The 27,274-nt window shown below is 37.6% G+C and overlaps 3 protein-coding genes across 7 annotated transcripts in view; all 3 read right to left on the minus strand.

Annotated features, from left to right (window-relative positions):
• Positions 1-314: 314 nt before the first annotated feature.
• On the minus strand, positions 315-7,370 carry LOC133639476 (group XIIA secretory phospholipase A2-like). Of its 2 annotated transcripts, XM_062032788.1 has the most exons (5): positions 7,016-7,370; positions 6,707-6,783; positions 3,480-3,645; positions 1,032-1,132; positions 315-951 (listed from the first exon to the last, which is right to left on the minus strand). In XM_062032788.1, exons 1-5 carry the CDS (start codon positions 7,221-7,223, stop codon positions 943-945), a joined length of 561 nt encoding a protein of 186 aa, XP_061888772.1. In that variant the 5' UTR covers positions 7,224-7,370; the 3' UTR covers positions 315-942. The 2 variants fall into 2 exon arrangements, with proteins under 2 accessions (XP_061888772.1, XP_061888771.1); XM_062032787.1 differs by having other exon boundaries at positions 315-1,132; positions 7,016-7,369.
• A 1,530-nt stretch (positions 7,371-8,900) lies between these two features.
• Positions 8,901-22,395, minus strand: dnajb14 (DnaJ heat shock protein family (Hsp40) member B14). The gene is made up of 8 exons (XM_062032785.1): positions 22,222-22,395; positions 18,821-18,998; positions 14,342-14,487; positions 14,083-14,271; positions 11,308-11,393; positions 11,128-11,237; positions 10,890-11,062; positions 8,901-9,581 (listed from the first exon to the last, which is right to left on the minus strand). The coding sequence occupies exons 1-8, from the start codon at positions 22,352-22,354 to the stop codon at positions 9,457-9,459; spliced, it is 1,140 nt and encodes a 379-aa protein (XP_061888769.1). The 5' UTR covers positions 22,355-22,395; the 3' UTR covers positions 8,901-9,456.
• Positions 22,396-24,226: 1,831 nt separating this feature from the next.
• LOC133639471 (tetratricopeptide repeat protein 39B-like) overlaps positions 24,227-27,274 on the minus strand; it is a 50,928-nt gene continuing 47,880 nt past the window's right edge. For all 4 annotated transcript variants that reach the window (XM_062032778.1, XM_062032779.1, XM_062032776.1 and 1 more), the window contains exons 17-20: positions 26,643-26,754; positions 26,445-26,562; positions 24,692-24,808; positions 24,227-24,605 (exon numbers count right to left, since the gene is read on the minus strand). In XM_062032778.1, coding sequence (XP_061888762.1) covers positions 24,491-24,605; positions 24,692-24,808; positions 26,445-26,562; positions 26,643-26,754 — 462 coding nt within the window. In that variant the 3' untranslated portion in view covers positions 24,227-24,490. The remainder of the gene's footprint in view (positions 24,606-24,691; positions 24,809-26,444; positions 26,563-26,642; positions 26,755-27,274) is intronic.

Consider the following 27,274-nt stretch of genomic DNA (forward strand, 5'->3'; position numbering starts at 1 on the left):
AAATAAAACCTTTAGCTTGTTTTTAATGAACCGATAGGCCTACTAAACTACTGTATGTTAATGTTGTTTATTATGGTGGGACTTGGAGAGCCAAGTTTTTTATGAGGGAGTACTTGGTGGAAAAAGTTGGAGAACTGCGATCTTATTCTTGAAAATATTAAGTGTTTTACAATAAATATTTTCCGATGTTAAGGAAATGCAGGAAACATTCTTTCGTTTGAGTAGTTAGTTTTTCTTTAGAGCTTGAAAAAAAACGAATCTGTCGCGTGTAGCTGGCAAATAAAGAATAACAAAAAAACTCTTGACAATCATCAATACATTAATTGTTCATTTTAATGACATTTCAATGCAGGTTTTGGCAAGAAACAGTTTCCTTACTTCAATTGTGCATTTTTTCCTAACCGATTAGAACAACATAAATAAAATTATAATTTCAATATTTTCTCAGTTATAATCAGTTGCCTTCAATTTAACTGTAGGCCCAGTTTGCAGTTACGGCTGCCTTCAAGGTGGTGCTACTAACTGGTAAACACTTTGGCCCTTCATTGAATTTCTATCATTTTATATTTCAACAAACAGATGGAAAACTTGCTTTGCATTTAGAAACCAAGCAGACACTATTTTTGCTATTGCAGCTATCATTTCAAATAGGGTTCAAATTACGCCCAAAATGGCTTTTTTTCATCAAACAACATTCAGTTAAGAAAATATTTTTTGCAAAAATGATGAAGTCTATTATTGCCAAGGTTCCAGGTTTTATAAGTGGGGCAGCCTTGCATTTAACGTCTAAAATGTTTAAATGTGTGGTTCACCCACCAGTTGGACCAGCCTATTAAACAGTGAAAAGACAATAAATTAATAAATGCATATGAAATTATTTACAGGCTATTAATGGAGGCTAAGAATATTCATAAAGTCCTGTGTCTTAGAAAACATGTGACTCTAGTATCCCTGAGGAAAAAAAACAAAACATATGAGGAATTTGTCCCAATCTCCTCCACACTTGCTTGTTATCACAGCTCCTTCTTCACCTCGTACTGACATATGCAAGAGTCCCGCTGGCTGTCCAGGTAAGGTTTGCATCCCAAATGCATCACGGCGTCAAACAGCAGCGTTACAGCCGACTCGCACGCTGACCGCAAACATACAGAAGAAAAGTGCATTTAGTGCTGTGTAGATTACAACTTACACAGGCTTGTGCTCAACATTGAACTGGCAATTTCAATGGGGGGGGAAAAAAGGCCAATTGCACCCTCTGCTGGACACGTCAAGCAATACAGCAGGAGAACACATTTATCCACAGTGATGTCAAAAGTTGTTGTTTTTTATAATCCCCCCCCCCCCCAAATAGAGACATTTTGCAACCTTTTCGTAATTTTACAAAACCAGCAGCTAAATAGTGCAATTTTGCGTTTTCTCAACCAATAGTGGATAAATCAGAATAGTTTTATTGCCATTGTTTGAGAACGGGTTCACAAACTAGGACTTCTTCTTGGTGCAATCGTGCAACATAAAACACATATAACACAGATTTGGTAATAAATGTGTCTTGTTAATGGTTTTCTCCACCTGTTACTGTAGTGAGCACATCATAAGACTTGTTATTGCTTTTTAAGATGGCAGTGGTCAAATTGTGGCACTTTGGAATCGTCCTTTCAAAAAAAGAGCTGTCAATTTGTGCAACTTTTTATTTATTTTTCTCAAAATTAGTTGTCAAATTGTGCGATCTTTGGTTTTCTCTAATTTATTGGTCAAATTCTGCAACTTGTTATCTATTTTCTCAAAAATGGTTGAAATGGTTTAATTCATTTTTCTCAAATAGCAGTCAAATTGTGCTACTTTTTATTAGTTGTCTCTTGGGATGTAAGAATTTGGTACAGCAGTTATTGTTACTAAAATGAACCCGGTTATTATTATCGCGGTAATGTTAAATGTGCTGAAAAAGTACTGTGGAGAATGCATATATATGTTTAAGAGTTATTTCTTTATTCATAGTCATGTTTAAAGCAGCTAGTGTTTTTCCATTTGTACTCTATTTTTTCATTTTATGTCCGCAAGTAAACTGTTTGTGTTACCTTGAAGACTTGGAATGTAGGAGTTGGAGTACTCCCTTATATCTTATCTGTAGTAGAACAATGAGCCTGTATTCCTTTCTGTAGAGGGTGGGGGCTGTTTGCGTATTCAAAAAGTTGTCTCTTCCTGTTTGAATGAGAGATCAACTAGAGCAACCGATACGAATGTATTGATTAAGTTGATCTCCCAAAGCTTTGGAATAAACTAGAAAATATTCCAATTCTGTTTTGAAGGTCCTTCTTACTCAGTATATACAGTATGTCATCGAAAGAACTTGGGATTGACAAGTAACTTAGATTCCCTTGGAGGACGCAACAGTACTCATGGCTACTCTTACATACACATGGCTATCAGCGCTCTAAATGGCAGCTAGCAATCAGCGCGCTATCTTTTAGCTGGCAATCAGAGAGCTAGATAACTGGCAGCTGGGCGATCAATGTGGTAGCTGGCAGCAAGCGATCAGTTTTTAAAGCAGCAGCTGGCAATCAGCATGCTAACTGGCAGCTGAAGTTCAACACGCTAACCGGCATCTAGCGATCAGCACGCTAGCTGAAAGCTAACGATCAGTGAGCTGGCTGGCCACAGGCATTCAGCACGCTAACTGGCAATCAGTTTGTAATTTGCACATGGCGAACAACATGCTAACTGGGCGTTAGCAATCAGTGCGCTAACTTGCCGCTGGCGATCAGCGTGCCAAATTGAGGCTGGCGATCAGGATGCTAGCTGGAAGCGAATTATCAGCGTGCAAACTGGCATCTGTGGATCAGCACGCTCACTGGAAGCTAACGACCAGCGTGCAAACTGGCGTCTAGCGATCAGCTTGCAACTTGCAGCTGGCGATCAGCGTGCTAACTGGAAGCTAACGATCAGCGTGCAAACTGGCAACTAGCGATCAGCTTGCTAACTGGAAGCTAGCGATCAGTGCACCAACTTGCGGCTGGCAATCAGCGTGCTAACTGAGAGCTGGCGATCAGCACGCTCGCTGGAAGCTAACGATCAGCACACAGACTGACATCTGGCGATCAGCACACTAGCTGAAAGCTAACGATCAGCGTGCAATCTGGCATCTACCAATCAGCTTGTAACTTGCAGCTGGCAATCAGCATGCTAACTGGCAGCTGGCGATCAGATAACTAGCTGGCCGCTGGCGACTAGCATGCTATCTGGCAGCTGGCAATCAGATAACTAACTGGCATCTAGCGATCAGCTTGTAACTTGCAGCTGGCGACCGGCATGCTAACTGGCAGATAGCGATTGGTGCACTAGCTGGCAATGAGCGAGCTAGCATCCCAAAGTTGTCTCCTACATAGAGGTCTTAGTGGAGTTTGTCCTACTAACAGAAAGGTTGCTGCCTCAACGGGCTGCAGTAGAAAGAGAAAATGAACAAAAGGTAGCAAATATCAAACCTTGGACACTTTGGGCCAATCCCAGAGTCCTCTGCACGTTCCTGCAAATGGTCTCCAGGCACTCCTGGAACTGCTCGTCACAGTCGTGCTTGTCTCGGCCGCAGGTGTCATAGCAACGGTCGTGCTGGTTGCAGCATTTGGTCATGGAGGGGAAGCCCACGTCCATCTGGGAGGACAACGCAGGAAACATCACAAGTTCCTCATTATTGCGGTTGAGTGGCGGGGGCACCTGGGATAGGCACCCATCTACATTTCTGCCAGTGGGTGCTCGGTGTGTGTGTATTAGTGTTGTACCCATACCAATATTTTGGTACCGGTACCAAAAGTATTTCTGTACTTTACTAAATAAAAGGGGACCACAAAAATGTACGTAATTATTGTCTTTATTTTAACAAAAAAAATTAATTAATGAAACATATGTTTATTATTGCAAGTTTGTCCTTAAATCAAATGTTGAACATACTAGACAACTTGTCTTTTAGTAGTAAGTAAACAAACAAAGACTCCTAATTAGTCTATGCAGTAACATATTGTGTCATTTATACACCTATTATTTTGTACACATTATGAGGGACAAGTGGTAGGAAATGAATGTGTCTGTGTTTACCAACAACAAGACATCATGGCGGAGCCGAAGTCGAGGTTCTTAACATGGAGATATTCTGTCTACTTTTCTTTTGTCGAGCACAAAGAAAAGAACATTTGAGTTAAATGTAAGTTGTGTCTTGGATCGGAGACCCTATCTACTGTCCAAAACAGCAATTCAAATCTGCTGAAACAGCTACAAAAGCAACATGTTTCAACGAAGCTAGTAAAGAGAGAGACACTTCACCGTGGGCGGGATTGGGGGGGCGGGGGTCCGGTGGTAGTGGGGGTGTATATTGTAGCCCGGAAGAGTTAGAGATGCAAGGGATTCTGGGTATTTATTCAGTTGTGTTTATGTAACGGTAGGGGTGTAACAGTACACAAAAATTTCGGTTCGGTACGTACCTCGGTTTAGAGGTCACGCTTCGGTTCATTTTCGGTACAGTAAGAAAACAACAAAATATACATTTTTGGGTTATTTATTTATCAAATTTGCAAAATCTTCCACCAAAAACATTTTTCTTAGTGTAATATTTGATGTGAAGTAATGGGAACCTTGGATAGGTCAATAATTCATAATAACATTGATTTTGATTCAATATTATGTTTTGAGCAATGACAGTTTGAAAGAAAAAAAACCAGCTTTGTTTTATTAGTCAACATTGCAACTTTTTCTAAATGACATTTAACCTTTAAGCTTTTTTATTTCACTTTTGTTATGTTTTTGTTTATTTGAATAGTATTTTTAGAATGAGCCTTTAAAACATTAGCTGTGGGCCGCAAATGGCCTCCGGGGCACACTTTTGACACCCCTGCTATAGATAATAACAAATTAAATGTGATAAATCTATGGATAAAAAGCAGAGCCTGGCGACGCATGCGCGTTTATCATAACTCTCTCTCTCTCTCTCTCTGTCTGCCCCTCCCTCACCAATTTGTTTTGTTTTTAACCCCTTCTTAACCCTGAACGTACATTGAAAATACACACAATGCCGGACATTTGAGGCATTTAAGAAACTCCGCCCTGACAGCTCCGCAAAAGAGGACATGTCCGGTGAAAAGAGGACGTATGGTCAGTCTATCCTAGCCCGTTAGCTGCTAGCATGCCGTGTGTTGTGCCTCGGTGTGCATTGTTTACACAACGTGCGTTACGCTACTTAATATGTCCGTGTGGAAACTCGTTCGGTACACCTCCGAACCGAACCGGAACCCCCGTACCGAAACGGTTCAATACAAATACACGTACCGTTACACCCCTGTGTGTTACGGTGCGGATGTTCTCCCGAAATGTGTTTGTCATTCTTGTTTGGTGTGGGTTCACAGTGTGGCGCATATTCAGGCCTGGCCCTAACCAATCTGGCGCCCTAGGCAAGATTTAGGTGGCGCCCCCCCCACATTGGCAGTGAAGTGTATATACTCACAAGAAACCGAATAGCTTTGTCTTTGACCTTTTTTTTTTACTTAAAGAAAGCAAATTAACATATCATATGAGAATGTTGTGTTATGATTATCTTTAACCGAATCACAGCAGTGCTCAAATTAAAAAACAGCATTCCCTCTCATGTGATATTGCTTAATTAACATTAATGTTGTGCACTTTAACAACTAGGCTTACAACTATACCTAATATATAAAGGGGTGGAAAAGTGACTATTACCTGCAGGGCAAACATTAGCTAACCAGACGGCAATAACAATGTAAACAAAAAAACACCTGCTTAAAAGATCTAATACAAATGTCCCTGAGGAATGTAAGGTGGGAGTACTGTAATTACCTAACGTTACATTATTATTTTCCATAATTTAACCCCCTCCACAATATTAACCCGACGTTAAAACAGAACTAGCAATTTATTGATTAGCAATTGCCGAATCATGTAACATTAGCTTAATGCTAAAAAGCCAGGTTACTATCACATTCTGTAACAGACAAATAATTTCATGTAGGCTAACGTTACCTACCTGCTACCTCTGTCTTTTTCTCGTTTCTCCTCCTCTTCTTTTCTCTTTTTTCTTCCCTGGGCACCTGACAGTTTTGGCCGTTTTGACATCTTGTGTTGATTTTTTGATGTGGTAAGAGTCATGATACGGGAAGGGAGGGGGCGCACCGTGCGGGGGGATGGGGGGGCGTAATGTTGTAACAAATAATATTTATATTAAATAGGCTTTACTTTGCATTTTAATTAATGTGGGATTATTTTTTGTATTTAGAAATAATAGTACCAACTTTTTTTTTCTTTCTCCTCCAACATTTGTGGCACTGGCGTGGCGCCCCCTGATGGACGGCGCAAACTTGGCATTTACCTATACGGCCTATGCCACGGGCCGGCCCTGCGCATATTTTTTTAACAGTGTTAAAGTTGTTTATACGCCACCCTCAGTGTGACCTGTATGGCTGTTGACCAAGTATGCATGGATTCACTTTCGTGTGTATGCAGAAGTGACTGTGCCGGCACGCTGTTTGTATGGTGTGAAAGCGGACGCGTGGACAGGTTGCAGAGGACGCTAAAGGCAGTGCCATCACGGCACAGCCTTAATATTGTTGTTGAAATTCGGGAGAATGGTTGCCCCGGGAGAGGCACTGAAATTCGGGAGTCTCCCGGGAAAATCGGGAGGGTTGGCAAGTATGGCTTATTATGGTACCTGGAATCCAAAGAGCGGCGTTCCACAGCCGTTGGGTGGCGGCGGCTTGTACCCGGGCCGAGGCGCCGCCTTGTAACCTGGCAGAGAGGAGCAAAGGTGAATTGTTATCTGCGTGTTGGAGATAAAGACGCAATGTACCAACACTACTCCATTTAGGGAGCTTTATTGCCTTTTTTTTTAACCCTCACTGGCAAATGTCGTCATCGTTATAATGAGTATTTAGACAATGATTGGTTGATGGCAGAGTCACGTGACCTGACAGTCGCCAACGTAGTGACATTAAAAATAGATATTAAAATGTTATCTTACCGTCGCTACAACGGTAATGACACAAGCCGTCGTCGCCGCCAAACAAGTCTAGCGCCGCATTAAGATAGGTGTCTATCTTATGGATGCCATTACGGATAGTTTTAAGAGTCATTCTCCAGTCGGGAGTCTCCGCTTGTTGTCCGCAGGCTGACACACGCGAGAACACGACCAGGAGGACAACCACATGGCAGCAGCTAGTTGTTAGCATGGCCCACTTAGGTAGAAAAACAAAAAGAGTACGAAGGGAATTATTAAAAGGCAGTTTGACGTCGTCTTGGCGACATTTCGACTGTTTTCCTTCTCTCGGCACCGGAAGTGTACGGCGTTCATTTCCGGGTTGGGAGCAGTCACGTGACTCCCGGTAAGCCAATGACTTGACGTCGAAGCTGTCACGTGTGCAGTGCTTCCATCCGGTTTCGTTTTTTTCGTGAAGAAAATATCATCAAATAAAATGTATAAATAAAAGTTGAAAAAATAAAAAAAACCTTGCTCAAAATTTTAAAAAACAAACACTTTTTTTTTTTTTAAATAAACATTGCAAATATGTATAAACTGATTTTTCATGAAGGTTCGCTAACGCCACCGTGTGGACACAACAATAAAAAAAAAACCAAAGACTAAAAAAACAAAAAAATAAAATATATATATATCAAATAATGTTGCAATTTATAAATAAAGGTTTATAAAATACAAATATATACATTATATAAATTATATATATATATATATATATATATATATATATATATATATATATATATATATATATATATATATATATATATATATATATATATATATATATATATACATATATATACACATACCATCAAATATAATTTTACCTTCGCAACATCATTATACTATTGGTTTTATATTCATAAATGTATGTTTCTCAATACCCGACCTGATTTTCTGTGCTTTTAAAAAAGAATGAACTTTACTTTACACACACACACACACACACACACACATATATATATATATATATATATATATATATATATATATATATATATATATATATATATATATATATATATATATATATATATATATTGCATTCTTCTTTAGTTACTTTATTGGGTTTAAAACCCCCTGGCGCTGTTTTGTACTGTTTCTGTACTTGTTTTGATTATTATTATTTACTTGATTGTATGTAAATGTTGAATGTTATAAAGGTTTTAGAAAAAAAAAAAAAAAAATCTAATCAAATATAATTTTACTTTTGCAACCTCATTATACTATTGGTTTTATATTCATAAATGTACATTCCTCAATGCCCGACCTGTTTTTTTGTGCTTTTAAAAAAGAATTGGATCTTTACTTTAAAACACTTTCTACCTCTAACAACCAAAAAGCTGTGAAAACTATGATGCTGTGTTCCAAATTTGGACTATTTACGGAACTTGTGTGAGCCTATGGCTTTACACATTGCTAAATATATATATTTTGCATTCTACTATAGTTACTTTGAGTTTACAACCCCCCTGCTGCTGTATTGTAATGTTTTTGTACTTGTATGGTGAACATTAAAAATAAAGGTTTATTTAAAAAAAAAAAAAAATATATATATATATATATATATATATATATATATATATATATATATATATATATATATATATATATATATATATATATATACATACATAGATAGATATATCTATATAATCAAATAAAAATAAAACAAAAACAAAAACAATTGCATAAATGATACTCTCTTCATCAGACGCCTAGTGATATAATTAAACATGTTTCAAATAATGGGAATGTAAATGTGAAAATTAAGAACAAATGTAGTGTACACTTTCATTACTAAATACAGAATAATTGAATCAACAATAGCAGGGAGCGAGAAACACCCCCAGGCAATAATAATAATATTACTTTATTTCAATGATAAGCGAGCATTGAAGAAAATCAGTATCTTCTATAATTATTTAAATAACTGCATAAACTTCCAACATTCAAACATGAAAATGTACATCTGCATCAATAAGTTCATTTGTAGCAATGAGAGGATTTCTCCTCTGTTCTGATCCAGTGTTCTTCATCCATTCCACAGGTGTGGCTAAACCACACTCCGTCCAAACTGATGATGTCTTCAAGCGGGTCATGCTGTAAGCTGATTGGTGGTTTTAAACAACAAGGAAGTGGATGTGTTCACTACTACAAGCACACAGCTTATAATCAAGCATCCTTTCTGCACCAGGAGAATGGAAAAAAAAATAGTTTTTCTCCGGAATGTTCATTTCTTCTTTAAATGTGAGGCGAACATGAAGAGGGAATTTTTAAACTTCCAACATTAGAGCTACATTATTTCAATAGGGTTTTTATTTTGTGATTGCACCTAGTGTAAAGGTCATTTCTTAAAAAACATGAACGTACACATCTATTCATATATATTTAAAAGATCTAACAGTGTCTTGGAGACTAACTCATCCGCCTCTAAAGAGGCTATTTAGTCTGTCTAGCTCCTTGCAGTTGTCCATTGTCATGAGCTCGGCCTTCTTGCGCATGCGCTCGTCTCTGTACACCTTGGCGGCATACAACAGGTCTGTTTCTGGAGGAAAACAACCACCAAAACATCAGACGTGAAAAGATACATTAAAACAAATCATAGTGATGGATAATAATCATGTAGGCTTTATGTGGCCCTATTTTGGTCTTTAATATTATTCATCTATTATTAATATTTTTATTTTTTTCTTCGTCCAGCTCCTCCCGGATATTATTATTAGACTCCTGAAGAGCCCCATCACACTAAACCAGACCCGCGGCTCTTTAGTACCGCCCTTGTTGCTACCTGTACCTCTTTCAGAGATGTGTGAAAATGGAAAAAGATTAAGAAAAACATTTATTTTTTATTTTATTTATATATATATTTTTTTGTCCTGTCCAGCTTTTCAGGCAAATCATATAGTAGATGTAGATGCCCATATCGGCTGTTCACATTGACTTTACAAAAGAGAAGTGTAGGATACTTCTCTTGTTGCCTTACTTGTATTTGACTTTATTAAATGTATTTATATTATTATTTGGTGCAGCCGGGCCGGAGCAGGAGGGGATAGAAAGAGGAAAAAAAGGAAGACAGAGGGGGGAATTGTGGGGACAGGAGGGGGATTAGACAGAGAGACAACAACAACAACAACAACAACAACAACAATAGAGCAACATCAGCAAATACAACATGTACAAATATGATGGTAAAAGTAATAGCAAATAAGCAGTTAGCGAAAATAAAAAATAATACAGAAATGACAATGAGCATTATTACACTACAAATGGAGCAATACAAAAAACATTTATTTTGTGTTTTAATATATATATTTTCTGTAGGAGACCGACGACTTGACACAAACCTTCCTAATTGTTAGAAATGTCACCGTTTAAATTAAACATGCTTCACTGATGAGAGTATTTGACAAGCTTAAAGGTTAAATGTCATTTAGAAAAAGTTGCAATGTTGACTAATAAAACAAAGCTGTTTGTTTTTTCCTTTCAAACTGTCATTGCTCAAAACATAATATTGAATCAAAATCAATGTTATTATGAATTATTGACCTTTGCAAGGTTCCCATTACTTCACATCAAATATTACACTAAGAAAAATATTTTTGGTGGAAGATTTTGCAAATTTGGTAAACAAATAACCCAAAAATGTATATTTTGTTGTTTTCTTACTGTACCGAAAATGAACCAAACCGTGACCTCTAAACCGAGGTACGTACCGAACCCAAATGTTTGTGTAGCGTTACACCCCTAGTTGAAAGCAATACTTACATTGAATTGTTTGACAAAGGCGGACTAATCTACTGTCATGTAGTTATTTTGATGGCTCTCTGTGTGAAAGAGGCTTAAGATCACTCACTTGTCTGTCTCTCCTTCCAACAGTTACTCCTGACATTGGACACGTAGTCTTCCTCCAGGTTTTTCTCGATCTGCTGCAACGCAGATCCTTTATATTCAGACTTGAAATCTTTGTTGACATAGTAATACACGTGCAGGTTTTCCGTCTGCCGCTTAATGGTCTGACCCGTGGAGCTGAAAAATGATTTATGGAGTCAATCCAGTGCATACATAATTAAAGTGTGTGTGCGTCCACCTACGGTCGAGAGTACAGGCTGTAGGGAAGAGGAGAAACCATCATCTGGCTGAGTATTGACACCAAGATCAGGACTACGATGGGCATCAGCTGAATGAACATTGAGAAACCACCCTGAAGAAACAAAAAAAAGCAGTTTGCAGCGTTGACAGTATGTGCAAAAACACACAATCCATTCACTTACATCTCCTCTTTCTTCTGTCCTCTCTTGTCGCTGGTCCGCGTGATGGCTGTAGCTCGTCCTGCCGTTGGTGAAGGTGTGCGCGCTCGCTGCACGAGGACAGATGTGCATTCACACTTTTTAGTTTGCATTATTTTCTTTGGTATGTCTGAGACTAAATAAACAAAACACAATCATTGACAAATCAGCAAACTTAATCAACAATTACAATACAATTGACATGCCTAAAAGCAGTGGGACAACTTTACTTTTTTGATAAGCTCCCATTTACCATACAAATATAGCAGTATAGAATTATCAAGCATTATGCATTTAAAATAACTATAAAAAACATGTTAGAATCGATTGAATGCTACTTCATTATAATATAACAATTTCAATTCTTTTAATGTGGGGCGGTATAGCTCGGTTGGTAGAGTGGCCGTGCCAGCAACTTGAGGGTTCCAGGTTCGATCCCCTAGTCACTGCCGTTGTGTCCTTGGGCAAGACACTTTACCCACCTGCACACAGTGCCACCCACACTGCTTTAAATGTAACTTAGATATTGGGTTTCACTATGTAAAGGCGCTTTGAGTCACTAGAGAAAAACGCTATATAATTCAGTGTTTCCCATAAACTGCCAAGATAACTGTGGCGGTGGGGGCGTGGCTATGGGCGTGGTCACCATGACACCATCGAGTAATTTGCATAATTTACTACAATGATATGATTTTCTCTAAAAAGGCTCAAAAAATGTTTACTTACTCATTAATAATAACAGTTTTGTTTTAAACATCCATTTTACAATATAATTACAACACTTTATGTACATTTTTATATACAGATTTGAACAATAAGTTATTCACTGAAATATATTTATTAATTGTGGTTCTTACAAAAAATATATCTTGTAAAAATATAAAAGCTAAAATGTCTCTTAAAGCTCTGCCCCTTTAATTAGTGCATACTAAATAATTTAACTTTAGCCTACTACTACAAGCATATTATTTACCAGCAACATAAAGTGAAACAGAGGCAGAGGTGTCCTGCCACAGTCAGTAACAAATAAACAGAAAACAGTAGTGGTCAAATACAAATAAGGCAACAAGATAAGTATCCTACACTTCTCTTTTGTAAAGTAAATGTGAACAGCCGATATGGGCATCTACATCAACTATATGATTAACCTGAGAAGCTGGACAGGACAAAAAAATTTAAAAAAAAATGTAATTTTTTATTTGTGGCGGACGTAATTCTTTCGTGGCGGGCCGCCACAAATAAATGAATGTGTGGGAAACACTGTAATTCACTTCACTAATTATATACATATATCTTTTTATAATTAAAATGGCCATTTATTACCATTAAATAGGGCTGGGCGATATACCGAATATACTCAATGTATCGCAGGATTGTCTCTGTGTGATATAGAAAATGACTATATCGTGCAACGTCATACGCCCTCGCCGAGCAGAGAGGTAGCGGCATGGGTAAAGTTAGCTGAGATGCTAGCGGAGTGGTGTGAGTGGTAATACGAGATAAAGAAGGTGCAAATCTGGTAACAAATGAAGGAACAAGAATTAATTCCCAAGAAAAACAGCACGGGGTGCTTTGTCTGGCGGTGGTTTGGCTTCATACGCCCTCGCCAAGCAGAGAGGTAGCGGCATGGGTAAAGTTAGCTGAGATGCTAGCGGAGTGGTGTGAGTGGTAATGCGAGATAAAGAAGGTGCAAATCTGGTAACAAATGAGGGAACAAGAATTAATTCCCAAGAAAAACAGCACGGGGTGCTTTGTCTGGCGGTGGTTTGGCTTCAAGCGGGAAGATGTTGAACAGACAACCGTAATATGTCAAGTATGCGACAAAAGCGTTGCTACAAAAAGGAGCAGCACTACCAATTTGTAGCATCATTTGAAAAGTCACCCGCTAGAGAATGAAGAGTGCTTGAAACTCCGCATGTCAACATCTCCGTTCGGTGCCACACCAACAAAATGCCGGAGCAACCATTTCCACATCAACACCGTATGAAACAAATAGTCAACAACAGACGGAGATAACGTCCGCAGGAACCTACCACATAGTGAAGGACATACACTATTTGATGTCCTATTATGCAGCTCATTTTTATTTGACACTTATTGAAATATCTTGTGTGACATCATGCACAAAAGTGCACTTTATTTGTTTTAAACTATTGTAGTGGCCTTCTGTACAAAAAGTGCACTTTAATTTAGTGTTGTTTTGATATGTCATCTTAGTGACATCATGCACAAAAGTTGCACTAATAGCTTGTTTGAAAATGTCTCTGACAATCTTGCACTTTGTTTTGAAATGACATGAATGTTTGTGCCACTGCTTAATAACTGTTTCATAAATACACTTTTAGTTGGGATTTCCCTCTCTGCATGAAAGTTTAAAATTAGCATATATTAATGAAGAAGAATGTTTGAATGTAGACACATAGAATCATCATACTGCTGTGATTATATGCATCAAGTGTTCATTCAAGGCTAAGGCAAAATATCCACATATATATATCGTGTATCGGCCTAAAAATGTATGGCCTAAAAATATCCAGATATTAATAAAAGGCCATATCGCCCAGCCTTACCAATGTTTATTTTAATTCTGCCCTTAATGTTTTTTGATTAGCCAGACTCAATGTTACAGTATTACATTTAATACTCCATTCAAATAATTCTTAAACCATTTTTTAAAGTAATAATACCATAAAATAAATAAACTGGATCGGCATTCGTCCAATCAGATTTCTCAGCTGTTATTCCGTAATGTTTCCTCACATGAAGGGAATCCTCCTCCAAAGAACATGTTGAAGAGGTCCTCAGGTGTGATGTCAGCCTCGAAGCCTCTGTGGAAGTCAAAACCGTTGCCGGGAGAGTGGCCTGCCCCGCTTGGCTCCTCCCCTCCAGTGACGTCATACTGCCGTCGTTTGGCCGGGTTGCTCAGCACGGCGTATGCGTTACCGATCTCTGCGGGGACACGCTTGTTACAATGTCGGTTTGACATCACATACGATATCATCCAGGAGAAAAGATGTACTTTTAAAGGCCTCCGTCGCTCCAGGAGCTTGGTTCTTGTCTGGGTGGAACTTGAGGGCCAGTTTTCTGTAGGCCTTCTTGAGCTCCTCATCACTGGCCTCTTTGCTGACACCGAGCACTTCATAGTAGTCTTTGCAGCGCTTTATTCTGACGGAAAAACAAAGAAGGGTTAGGCCAATTAGGGCTGGGCGATGTGGCTGAAAACGGAATCACGATAAGTGTTTTATATTGGTCGATATCCATTATTATTTTTATTTTTATGATCTGTGGTAAATAAAGAACGGGAGAAAAATACGTTAAATGTAAACATTTGTATTTGAATTGTAACCTTTGTCTAATTATAGCGCCCTCAGCTATAAAGGGAGAAAGAGAAGGAAATGCCAACACAACCATGGAAAGCACTTAATGTAAACAATATTCTAAAATCTAGGGGTGTAACGGTACGTGTATTTGTATTGAACCGTTTCGGTACGGGGGTTCCGGTTCGGTTCGGAGGTGTACCGAAGGAGTTTCCACACGGACATATTAAGTAGCGTAACGCACGTTGTGTAAACAATGCACACCGAGGCACAACACACGGCATGCTAGCAGCGACCGGGCTAGGACAACATGTAAAAAGCCAGAGCTGGAAGACCCTCCTGCCTCGTTAAGATCTCCCGTTTGGGAACACTTTGGCTGCGCGATACAACAATGGAGGACGGAGGTTGGCCGACATTGTTCAGCAGCTGCTTCTGACAACACGTCAAACATGCTAACCCATTTGAAGCGTCACCACCGCATTCAAGCAGCCTCTCCTCGGCGAGTCAGGCAGGGCTAAAGCAATAACAAATGTTTTTATAGCAGCCGATTTAAGTCCATATTGCATTAAAAACTAGATTTTGACTCACTTCTATGGTGGAAGAACAATGAGCCCATATATCCTCTTACTGCCAAGTTAGCCAGGCTGGGGGGGGAATAAAAGTTAATCTGAGGCTGAGTTGACTTGAAACTGTTTAATGTTGCACTTTTTATATGTAGAAGAAAAGTTATGTCATTTTATTTAATGTGAGCAACAACTTGAGGCAGTTTAATGTTGATTAACGTGGACCCCGACTTAAACAAGTTGAAAAACTTATTGGGGTGTTACCATTTGGTGGTCAATTGTAGGGAATATGTACTGTACTGTGCAATCTACTAATAAAAGTCTCAATCAATCAATCAAAAAAAGCACTTTATATGTAGAAAGGTTTTGTTAAGAAACCATTCTGAGCCTTATCTTATTTAGTTTTTATTTTATATATGTTGACCACATTAACCCTGACAATGGACCCTGTGTGTATATGTATGTTATGCCATTCTTTACACATTTGGTGAATAAATAACCAAAAAATGTATATTTTGTTGTTTTCTTACTGTACCGAAAATGAACCGAACCGTGACCTCTAAACTGAGGTACGTACCGAACCGAAATGTTTGTGTACCGTTACACCCCAACTAAAATCACATCAGAAACTTCACAATAACTTCTTTAAATGAAGGTGCAAAAATAAGGAATGTGTAAGAATTGCTTAGTACAGTGTAACAAAATAGTGCAAAGTGTGAAAAGTTGAGAAGAACAATTTTCTGCAGGTTTAGTGGCGGTGCCAAGTTATGGCTTTGTAACAATACTTTTGGTCTGTTATTTCTATTTAGGTATGTAAAGTCATTTGTTATGCGGTGATTATTATTGAAATACTATTGGACCAAACTAATAGTATTCTAAAGTGGCACATTTGTTATATTCTGTAATTTATTTTATTTATACAGTCCTGCACTTAAGTTCCTACCTTTTGTTTCCATATACCCGAATATGGAACGGACGAGGGTTGGAAAAAAAGCGAGATGTGTTGCTTTGTTGTGGATCTTGAATAAAGTAGAGTCAAGCCTGTCCTGCCGTTGTGGTGCTTTTAGCAAGGAACACAACAAAACTAATATTATCTGAACAACTCAACTGTAACCAAACCACCTCTGAGACCAAACATTAGGGTTACAGCTAGGGATGCTGCTATCTGTATTTTTTTTAATCTAGCTGACCGTCGAAATATAACTCGCATTCACATTCAAGACAAAAGGTAGATTATAATCATCTTGGAATAATCACAAATAAGGAAGCAACACCACACAAACGTTTGTAACACAACAATATTTTCTCCTAGTCCTCAAAGTCATGCACGAATAATAAGAGTTAGTGTCACTTTTAAGTGAATGTCACTTAACTCACAACCGCATTACATCATGCTTCATCAACTCGACCGTCCTCTCAACGATCCGGTAATCCACAGGCCAATATTAATCCACTCAAAAAAGATACAATTTAAATAATCACGGGGTCGTTTTGTTTATATATTTCACACACAACCCAGACACATACAGTATATGTTGGTGGCTGTAAACACTGTCTTCCTGTCTGCCACTCAAATAGGCCAACATGAACATGAACACGAATAACAATATTGTTACAAAATGCACACCCAGTTAACACGTTAATCAATTGTATTGATTTATATCATATAAGTGATATCATGTTAAAAGGTCAGCGAATAAACATGAATACCAAACATTAATATTTTTGTTACTTTATTATTTAATTACTAATATTTTGAATGTTATTATAGGGACAAGCGGTAGAAAATAGATGGATATGCAGTACTGAGTGTAATTGTGATGAATATAAACACAGTGATGGATCTGTGTGGTCTATACAAGATGATGACATAACACCGCACTGCACACATGGCTGACTTGTTTAAAACCTAAAAAGCAGGTGTAGATAAAACACTTTGCTGCTGTGATATATTATTATATAATGTTGCTGGTGCACAACCTCTTGTGCGAATCAAAATGCTTATAGAAATTATATTTCACATCTTTGTTTACACAAATTACACATAATAATAATAATAGATTTTATTTGTTAAAAAAAAAAGCATTTTACATTGAGTAAAAAACCTCAAAGTGCTACAGTATTAAAAAAATAATAAAATAAAAAGATAATAAAAAAAACAAAAACTAAAACAGCCAAATAGCTAAAACTAGTATGCATATATATATATACAGGTATATATATATATATATATATATATATATATATATATATATATATATATATATATATATATATATATATATATATATATATAAAAAAAAAAGGCTTTTTTTAAAAGAAGGGTTTTTAAGCCCTTTTTCAAAGCATCCACAGTCTGTGGTGCCCTCAGGTGGTCAGGGAGAGTGTTCCACAGACTGGGAGCGGCGGAGCAGAAAGTACATATATACATATATACACATATATACATATATACATATATATATACGTATATATATATGATATCGATAAGAGTAGCAATGAATACCGGTATCGATAAGGAATACCGATATCGGTATTGATAAAATCCTAGGGATCTACATGCCTAATTACAGGTGTGGTCAGATGTGCGCAGCAAAGGTGGTCCCAATGGTCTGACTACGGTAAGTTTGGAAAAAAAATTTTAAAAACTGCCATACTGCTGAGGTGACTTTCCCTGTTTTATCCACAATTTATTCGCTCTCTCCAGAACTAATTTTTGTGTTGTCTTCTGAATCCATGCAAAGAATAAACCGTGAGACAACAAGATGGTGCAAGCAAACTTGATAGTTGGTACTGTGACCCGATTGGCTGTTTGTGTGTCACTCCCACTAATCAGTGATCACTTCCTGCGTTGCTAGGTTACCAGAGAGCGAGTGCCTTTGTTCATGCATCAAACCTTGCTTCACAACTTCGGTTTTCTTCCGACACAGAAGAAAAAAATATTATTGAATGTTTTACCAAACGCATTTTTTATTGATATGAATTACGTGTCTCTCGCCACTTATATTGATATCGTTTTATGGCCCTAACGCTAGTCTACTGTTGTCTTCTTCTCTTGTCACTCGCTGAAGCGGAACAAGTTAGAAACCTTTTAAAGAGTCTAAAGTGCAGCAAAGGTGAAACTGTGTAGTATAAAACTGCACAATGTAATGTTGGTGTGGGTGTTAGATTGTGTCATTCCAAGTGGTGCATTCTGTCTTTAGTGTAAAAGCATCAATGTGCTGTGTAGCATGCAGTTTCCCCAGTGTAACATACAGTATTTAACCTCCCTCCCTACCCACCCACCGCACAGGGGGTTCCCATGGTAACAGCTGTGCTTACATAACAATGCTGACTAGAAAGGCCTTAAACATTGTAATTTCACCCTCACTCAATTCACTTTCCCTCTGTAGGAATATATACAAACGTATAATTGATAAACGCTTTCTATGCCCTCATGTCTCTTCCTGTTTACCTGTCTGAACAAACAGCTCCCTCTGGTGGTGGCTGTCTACCAATGAAAGCCATTCAATCTCAGGATAAAAACAACACATTTAATCTTAATGACATGAGCTGGCCAAAACAATAATAGTGTGTGTGGTCACAGGGAACGTTTTAACCGCTAACCAGGCTGCTCACCTTTGAACGCCTTCCACCTGATCTTGCGTGAACCCCTTCGATGACTCGCCTCCGCCAGACTCGTGCGTGCGGTCTTTACCCGCTTGTGCGCCTCCGTTCGCCGCATTGTCTGCGGCCCGTCTGCGATGCGCTCCGTTCGCCGCCGAGCTCCCGTTCTTGGTTAAAGCTGCCAACAAGGCTGAAAGTAATGTGAAAACACCATTACCTCATTTCATTCAATAAAATAAAATTATTTTATACACTTCTACTAGGGCTGTGAATCTTTCAGCACCACATGATTCCATTCATTTCTTTGGGATAATGATTTGATTCAATTAATACTTTTTTTTTAATAACATAGAGCCAGTTCTATGATTAACTACATTTCTCCATAAATAGACTAACAGCTGTATACATTTTTATATTACTTAAAAGAACTGGTTCTGTTGAATAAAATTCTACCCAAACATTTAATAAAGTCAAATACAAATAGGGCAACAAGAGAAATATCCAACACTTCGCTTTTCTAAAGTAAATCTGTACAGCAGATATGATCATCTACGTCAACAATATGATTTGGCTGAGTAGCTGGACAGGAATTATAGAAAATTAAAATAATATTTTATTTTATTTTATATATATATATATATATATATATATATATATATATATATATATATATATATATATATATATATATATATATATATATATATATATATATATATATATATATATATATATATATATATATATATATATATATATAAATATATATATATAAATAACGTTACCTCTTATGTCAACCAGGACTGCAGTAATGTTAGCTAGACTAACGTTACCTAAACATAGTCAGTGGCTAACGATAACATTAACGTTAGCCTTTTTGCATGTGTCTGATAACGTTAACGGTATCTTGTAGCCTACACCTGTCTAATAAACTAGTGCTTGCAAGATGTGAATTAAGATAATGTTAACGTTATCCTATTTCAGATGACGACATTCATGACAGCCAGAGTGACCAGGGCAGTGTTTGTTAACCCATTTACCATGGCGAGGTATAACCATTTACCATGGCGAGGTATAACCATTTACCATGGCGAGGTATAACCATTTACCATGGCGAGGTATAACCATTTACCATGGCGAGGTATAACGCAGAGCGCAGCAAGATGAGTGAGGAGGAGAGTAACAACATTACTCGCAAGATAACGAGAATGATGGTGAAAATCTCCTCCCCTTCAACTTGGTGAACACAGACTACGTAATACAAGTAGGTTAATAATTGTATTTTGCTGACATGTAATGGAGCAACAAGTAAACAACACCATCACTCTGAGATTTGTTTCAAATGTAAAGTGCTGTACAATACAAATGAATGCAGGATTTTCCCTGCATGTATTTTTCTTAGGTGGCCCACTTAAAGGGGCACAACAGTCAATATATATTTATTTTATTAAAAATGTTTTTGGGGTAACAACAGTCAATATTTATTTTATTGTATTTTTTTCTTAAAAAATAAAAAGGGAGCTTTTGTTAAACCAAGTATTGTGTGTTTTTCTCCATATACAAAAACCTATCTGGATTCGATAAGAGAATTGATTGGAATCGGTTCGATAAGAGGATTCGATAATGGCATCGAAATCGATAATTTCTTAACAAACATCATCCCTATTCACAAGTAAACACATATTTTAAAGAATGAGTCGAGTTAAGAGTGAAAACAATTGTGCATCAACCAAAATCAAAGTACAAGGTTCAATCAAACGGGATTTAGATTTTTAGCCCTAGCACAGGTGCTTTGTCTTTGGGTGTTATTTAATGACGCCACCACAGAAGGATAGCATAGAGTCAAAACATGACATGACCACCGAACTAGGACGTATTGTTGCTAGCAACTGAAACGACCCGAGCATCCCTGTCCAGTTAGCACCCATCCATGTAAAGTAGGGGTGTAACGGTACGTGTATTTGTATTGAACCGCTTTGGTACGGGGGTTCGGTTCGGAGGTGTACCGAACGAGTTTCCACACGGACATATTAAGTAGCGTAACGCACGTTGTGTAAACAATGCACACCGAGGCACAACACACGGCATGCTAGCAGCTAACGGGCTAGGATAGACTGACCATACGTCCTCTTTTCACCGGACATGTCCTCTTTTGCGGAGCTGTCAGGGCGGAGTTTCTTAAATGCCTCAAATGTCCGGCATTTTCAGTTAGGGTTGCGTGTATTTTCAATGTACGTTCAGGGTTAAGAAGGGGTTAAAAACAAAACAAAGCATTGGTGAGGGAGGGGCAGAGACAGAGAGTGAGAGAGTTATGATAAATGCGCATGCGTCGCCAGGCTCTGCTTTTTATCCATAGATTTATCACATTTAATTTTTTATTATCTATAGCAGGGATGTCAAAAGTGTGCCCCGGAGGCCATTTGCGGCCCACAGCTAATGTTTTAAAGGCTCATTCTAAAAATACTATTCAAATAAACAAAAACATAACAAAAGTGAAATAAAAAAGCTTAAAGGTTAAATGTAATTTAGAAAAAGTTGCAATGTTGACTAATAAAACAAAGCTGTTTTTTTTTCTTTCAAACTGCCATTGCTCAAAACATAATATTGAATCAAAATCAATGTTATTATGAATTATTGACCTATCCAAGGTTCCCATTACTTCACATCAAATATTACACTAAGAAAAATGTTTTTGGTGGAAGATTTTGCAAATTTGGTAAATAAATAACCCAAAAATGTATATTTTGTTGTTTTCTTACTGTACCGAAAATTAACCGAATGGTGACCTCTAAACCGAGGTACGTACTGAACCCAAATGTTTGTGTACCGTTACACCCCTAATATATGTATATATATACATATACACCCCCCCAGCGGGCCTTTTGAATATCTCCCTAATTCTGAGGTCTCAAGGTTGGCAAGTATGAGCAGTAGCTGCCCTCACTTGAAAAGTGGCTGCGAGAAGATGACGTCACAAATGTGTCAGGGCGGAGCTGTGACGTTTCACGTTAGCAAAGCAGGTGCTTACTACGCTGGATAATTACATCTTCTAGCTTGACATTTTGACCACAAATTGCTCTATTATGACATTGCCTAACAACGACACAATTAAATATATATATATATATATGCAAACACGCCCGGCGTGGATAGTCTAGCTGTCTGGGTACAGCTTAGTTTAGCTAGCTGTTTAGCTTACGAGCCACTTCCGGCCTGGCATGTTTTATTAGTTGTACTTCCGACGTGGCATGTTTTATTAGTTGTACGCCAACTGTGAAAAAAGGCGGAGTAATGTCCCAAACAATACGTGTTGAAATCTTCCTAGGAACTACTAAACAATGCCCACCATCTTCCTGTGTCACTCCGCGGCTATGTTGGCCCCAGTGGAGGAGCAACAACGCCGGCCTGCCTACCTTTAGCGCGGTGTGTCGGGAAGAGCTTCTCTGCTTTACGGAGGAACTTGAGCGCCTTCTCCTTGTCCCCAGCATCTATGGCTTTGGCGGCGATGTTGACACATTTGTCAGCCTCGTCCCTGTTTCCTTCCATCTTCTTTCCTCCTCCTTCCTTCCTGCCCAGCTGGGTCAGCTGACACACCACGTGATCACCTACTCGTTGGCCACTACATTAGGTACACCCGTATCACCATGCTCTCTTTTGGTTGACACTGTCAGAGAAGTGTTAGCCAATATATGTTATTTATTAAATAGTACATCAGATAATAAAACTGCTTAATTTATTTAGACATTTATTTTATTTAGGGATTAATCATAAATATTACGTAATGTACAGTATGTATAATATGTGTGATGTTATGAGCTAGGGAATATTCGAACTACAATACCCAGCATGCAGCAGTCGTGACGAGCATGCGTGGTAGCCCCCGGTGTGTCGCCATGACGGTGTTTATGAGCACACTGTGAGCCTCGTCTGCATTTATTACAATTAGACAGACAACACAATATGTATTATATTCATATTATATAACATATATACATATAATAATATATTAGTAAATTAATTGTTTATTATTAGGGGTGTAACGATTCCTATAAACAACGATTCGTTGTTTTGAAGTTGCCGATACGATTAAAGGACGATATATATTTTTTCAGAACGATACGATCCGAAATGATTCAGTACATGGAAATCGATTTATATATTTATATATATATATATATATATATATATATATATATATATATATATATATATATATATATATATATATATATATATATATATATATATATATATATATATATATATATATACATATATATATATACAGGATATATCAATCAATCAATCAATTCCTTTATTGTCATTGTCATAATAACACTTACGTCATACATGTCAATGAGATTTTGTTTGAGCTTTATATACATTATACACATACACACATATATACATATATGTATATATACATATATATATATATATACAGGATATATATACATATATACACATACATACATATACACACATATACACACATTTATACATATATATTTATATGTATATATATATATATATACACATGTGTATGTATATACATATATATATATATATACATATATACACATATACACATCCATACATACATATATACACATATATAGACACATTTTATAGACACACACACACACACACACACACACACACACACACACACACACACACACACACACATATATTAATATAAATATATATATATGTGTGTGTCTATATATGTGTATATATGGGTCATGTGTCATATATATATATATATATATATATATATATATATATATATATATATATATATATATATATATATATATATATATATATATATATATATATATGGAAGCCCAACTGGCAGAGCACAGATATATCGATATATTTTAATCGTTAAACCCCAATTTATAATACATATAATAATTAGTTTTAAATAACATACTAATTCAATTACAATAAATTAAACTATGTAAACCCATATGTAGTATTATTTACTGAATGAACTTTAAATATTAGTTTTATCAAGATATAATATTAAGTACAAATATATTAATCTGGTCGACCAAATCTTTCCAGCAATAATTGTTGAAATATTGATCAAATCAATTGAAATAAATATGAGAGAAAATGGATAATATTACGTGACAGCTATTAACTCCGCTTCTCCTGGGATGTGAAAACAATGACATTTTTAAAAATGCCTATTAATTAGTTTGAATAAAACATTTTTGAACATAACAGTTTGAAAGTAAAGACAATGGTGGCTTTTGACTCCAATACAAACCCAAAGTTTAACTTAAGCATGCAGATATCAAATATTTTCATTTGTGGAAATACTGTAGTTGTTGGAAATGCATTTAATATTTGTGTTAAACTGAAAGAACAAGAAGGACATTTTTCAAAGTTTATTTTGAAGTCTGAAGATGAATACAAATTATTTACAAAACACATCAATATACTCATATTTCTTGAAGATATTACGTATACAGTAACATAATTGAGATGGCATAGATAGGAATGGAGACTTTAGGTAAATAATATAGTACAATATTAAGACTTTACATAAGCCTTAATGTAATGGTATAAAGTTGTCAACAAAATGTCCTTAAGGAGACGTCGGAGTGCAGTCACATGGCTTAAAAGCCCCTCCCACCTCTCGCTCCATTCGTAGAGTACACATTCCCCTCATGCTGGCGTACGTGAGGGCGGCATTTTAGCTGCGAACGACCCCATGCTGTTGAGCACGGCGTGGATGCGGAAGTGCAGCCGTGACTCCATGCTGTAGTCCTTGTAGTCCATCCTGAAAATCATCATCGTCGCCTCGTTAGCCTTTTTATCCTTTGCGAAATATCGGAATAAAGTTCAGCGTTTGGCACGACAACTTACTTGGCGCTTTCGATCACAAAGATGGCCTTTTCAATGTCGCCTCTCTGCTTGTGCAGCAAGCCCAGCTCGTACATGGTGAACGGCACCAGGTAGTTGTCATGCTTCAGATCACTTTCACTGCAATAATTGCCAATAAATGAATATTTTCTATTCAAAAAAGTGGTCAAATCTCACTTTGGTTTAGGAATCCTTAAAACTTAGTTTTATTATAATGTAGTGACACCAAATTTGGCAAAAAAAAAAAAAAAAAGATCAGGCCCTTCTACTAACTGTGGGTGCACAGAAATTATGTTTGTGACTAGACAGGTTTGAAATGTTGAGACAAGTGGTCACATTTCACATTTGCATGTTCTTTCTGGCATTCAGCCACACACCAAATGTGGCCAACAAACATCTTACTATGTCTTTTTAAGCATGCAAAATGTGTTGGAACACATATTATTACAGCTTCTGCATAGTTGTGACTAGACGGGTTTGAAATGTTGACACAAGTGTTCTTTCTGGCAATAGGCCGCAAACCAAATTTGGCTAGCAAAAAAATGAAGTGGTCACTTTAATGCAAAAAGGGGGTGAACCTATACTAGTAGAGCCGTTGTATTGTTGTGACTAGATGGGTTTGAAATTGTGACACGAGTGGTCAAATAACAGGTTGATCTGTTTTTTCCTGGCATTAAGTTGCATACAAGACTAACAAAAAAATCTAGCCATGTCTTTGTAGGCAGTCTAAATGTGAGCGAACCGATATTATTTCACCCTCTGTATGGTTTTGACTAGATGGGTTTGAAATTGTGACACAAGTGGTCAAATAATACGTTGATCTGTTTTTTTCCTGGCATTAAGTTGCATACAAGACTAACAAAAAATCTTTGTAGGCAGTCTAAATGTGAGCGAACCGATAATATTTGAGCCGATGTATGGTTGTGACTAGACGGGTTTGAAATGTTGACACAAGTGGTCAAATTACACATTCAGACAGTCTTTCTAGCATCATGCGGCAAACCAAATTTGGCTTACAAAAAAAATAATTTGACCCCTTTAGGCTAAAATAAGGTTGAAGAGGTGTAATTTAAGCCTTTGTATAGTTGTGACTAGATGGGTTTGAAATGTGGACCCAAGTGATTCAATTACATGTTTGCATATGCTTTCTGGCATTCAGCCACATACCAAATGTGGCCAACAAACATCTAACTGGTGCCTGATGATTACCTGCTAAACGCTAAGCACTGACTACATGCGCTCTGAATACGCACTGCTGATTGGCTGTTACCGCTCTGTTTGTAACCAATCAGATGGTTGTGTGGGCGGGACAATGCTGGGTGCTGTGTAGAGTCCTGACAGAGACGGAGGCAGAAGGAAGCGGAGGCGGCTACTTAATATGTTCGTGCGGAAACTCGTTCGGTACACCTCCGAACCGAACCCAAAACCCCCGTACCGAAACGGTTCAATACAAATACACGTACCGTTACACCCCTAGACTAGACGGGTTTAAAATGTTGATAAAAGTGGTCAAATTACCCATCTACTTACAGTTTTATTTCTGCCATTAAGCTGGGCCCTTTTAGGCAAAAAAGGGGCGACCATATATTTTCTTTACAGCCGTTCTATGGTTGTGACTAGACGGGTTTGACATTTTGACACAACTGGTGGAAATAAACTCGGTGTGTTTTTTTCTGGCACGAATCTACCTAATATCAGATTCAAACCGAAAATGAAGCAGGCCTATTTAGGCAGACACACTTTGTAAGTAGCTGACCTGGAGATGACGCGGTTGAAGCAGATCTCCGCCTGGTCCAGTTGCCCTAACTGCCTCAGACACAAGCCCTTAAGCAGCTGAACGACACACTGGTCATCCAAGTGGTAGTCTGATTGGTCTGGACATATAAAAAAAATATATATTTTCTATAAAAAAAGCTGCAACAAGATATGCTTTTTCCCCCAACTTTGTCCTTACCTGGAGTATACTTGAGATCCTCTTCGGCTTTGTCTAAAGTCTGCAGGATGCTTTCAGTCAAGTCAGCACGTTTGCCAACTATAGTGAAGCCGTTCCACACGTACATCATCTCCTACAACATGATCACAGCTGTTTACTTACAATATCCATTTGTAATACAGTAAGAATATTATTATATAATATTCGACAGTGCAGCCAAGACACCACAAACTCCCTTCTTGTCTCTCATGGACACACACCTGTTATTGTTGACTTTGGACTAGCTACTGCACAAACATCAAGGCCGCGGAACAGAGACACACTACGGGCTTACACACACACGCAACCACAAAAATATACGCCACACACATACATACCCCACCCCCCCAACCCAACGCACTCGACGCAAATCCCACAGGGGTGATGAATGGATGCTCAGTGCCTGAGAGCTGCGGCCCTACCATCATGACCCCGCACTCCCTTCCCTCTGTTGCTAGATATCTGGAGATGTATGTTGTAATATGTATATGTGCTTTGCTATGGAGGTTTTTTCCCACTCCAGACTGGGCCCCCTTAGGATTCCAGTCTAGATTGTATTTTTTTTTACTCATCCGTACCCAGCGTTTTACCTTTTTCCCATCTTTTACGGGGCG

Source organism: Entelurus aequoreus, linkage group LG22, assembly GCF_033978785.1.
Source record: "Entelurus aequoreus isolate RoL-2023_Sb linkage group LG22, RoL_Eaeq_v1.1, whole genome shotgun sequence".
In the NCBI taxonomy this organism is placed as follows: domain Eukaryota; kingdom Metazoa; phylum Chordata; class Actinopteri; order Syngnathiformes; family Syngnathidae; genus Entelurus; species Entelurus aequoreus.

Coding starts and splice junctions, on each gene's coding strand:
- LOC133639476 (XM_062032787.1), bottom strand. CDS start 7,223: ATGCTAACAACTAGCTGCTGCCATGTGGTTGTCCTCCTGGTCGTGTTC. Junction 6,784..7,015: donor TCATTACCGTTGTAGCGACG/GTAAGATAACAT, acceptor CCTCTCTGCCAG/GTTACAAGGCGGCGCCTCGG. Junction 3,646..6,706: donor CGCCGCTCTTTGGATTCCAG/GTACCATAATAA, acceptor TTGTCCTCCCAG/ATGGACGTGGGCTTCCCCTC.
- dnajb14 (XM_062032785.1), bottom strand. CDS start 22,354: ATGGAAGGAAACAGGGACGAGGCTGACAAATGTGTCAACATCGCCGCC. Junction 14,488..18,820: donor CAGGTGGAAGGCGTTCAAAG/GTGAGCAGCCTG, acceptor TTTTTCCGTCAG/AATAAAGCGCTGCAAAGACT. Junction 14,272..14,341: donor AGCGACGGAGGCCTTTAAAA/GTACATCTTTTC, acceptor GTGTCCCCGCAG/AGATCGGTAACGCATACGCC.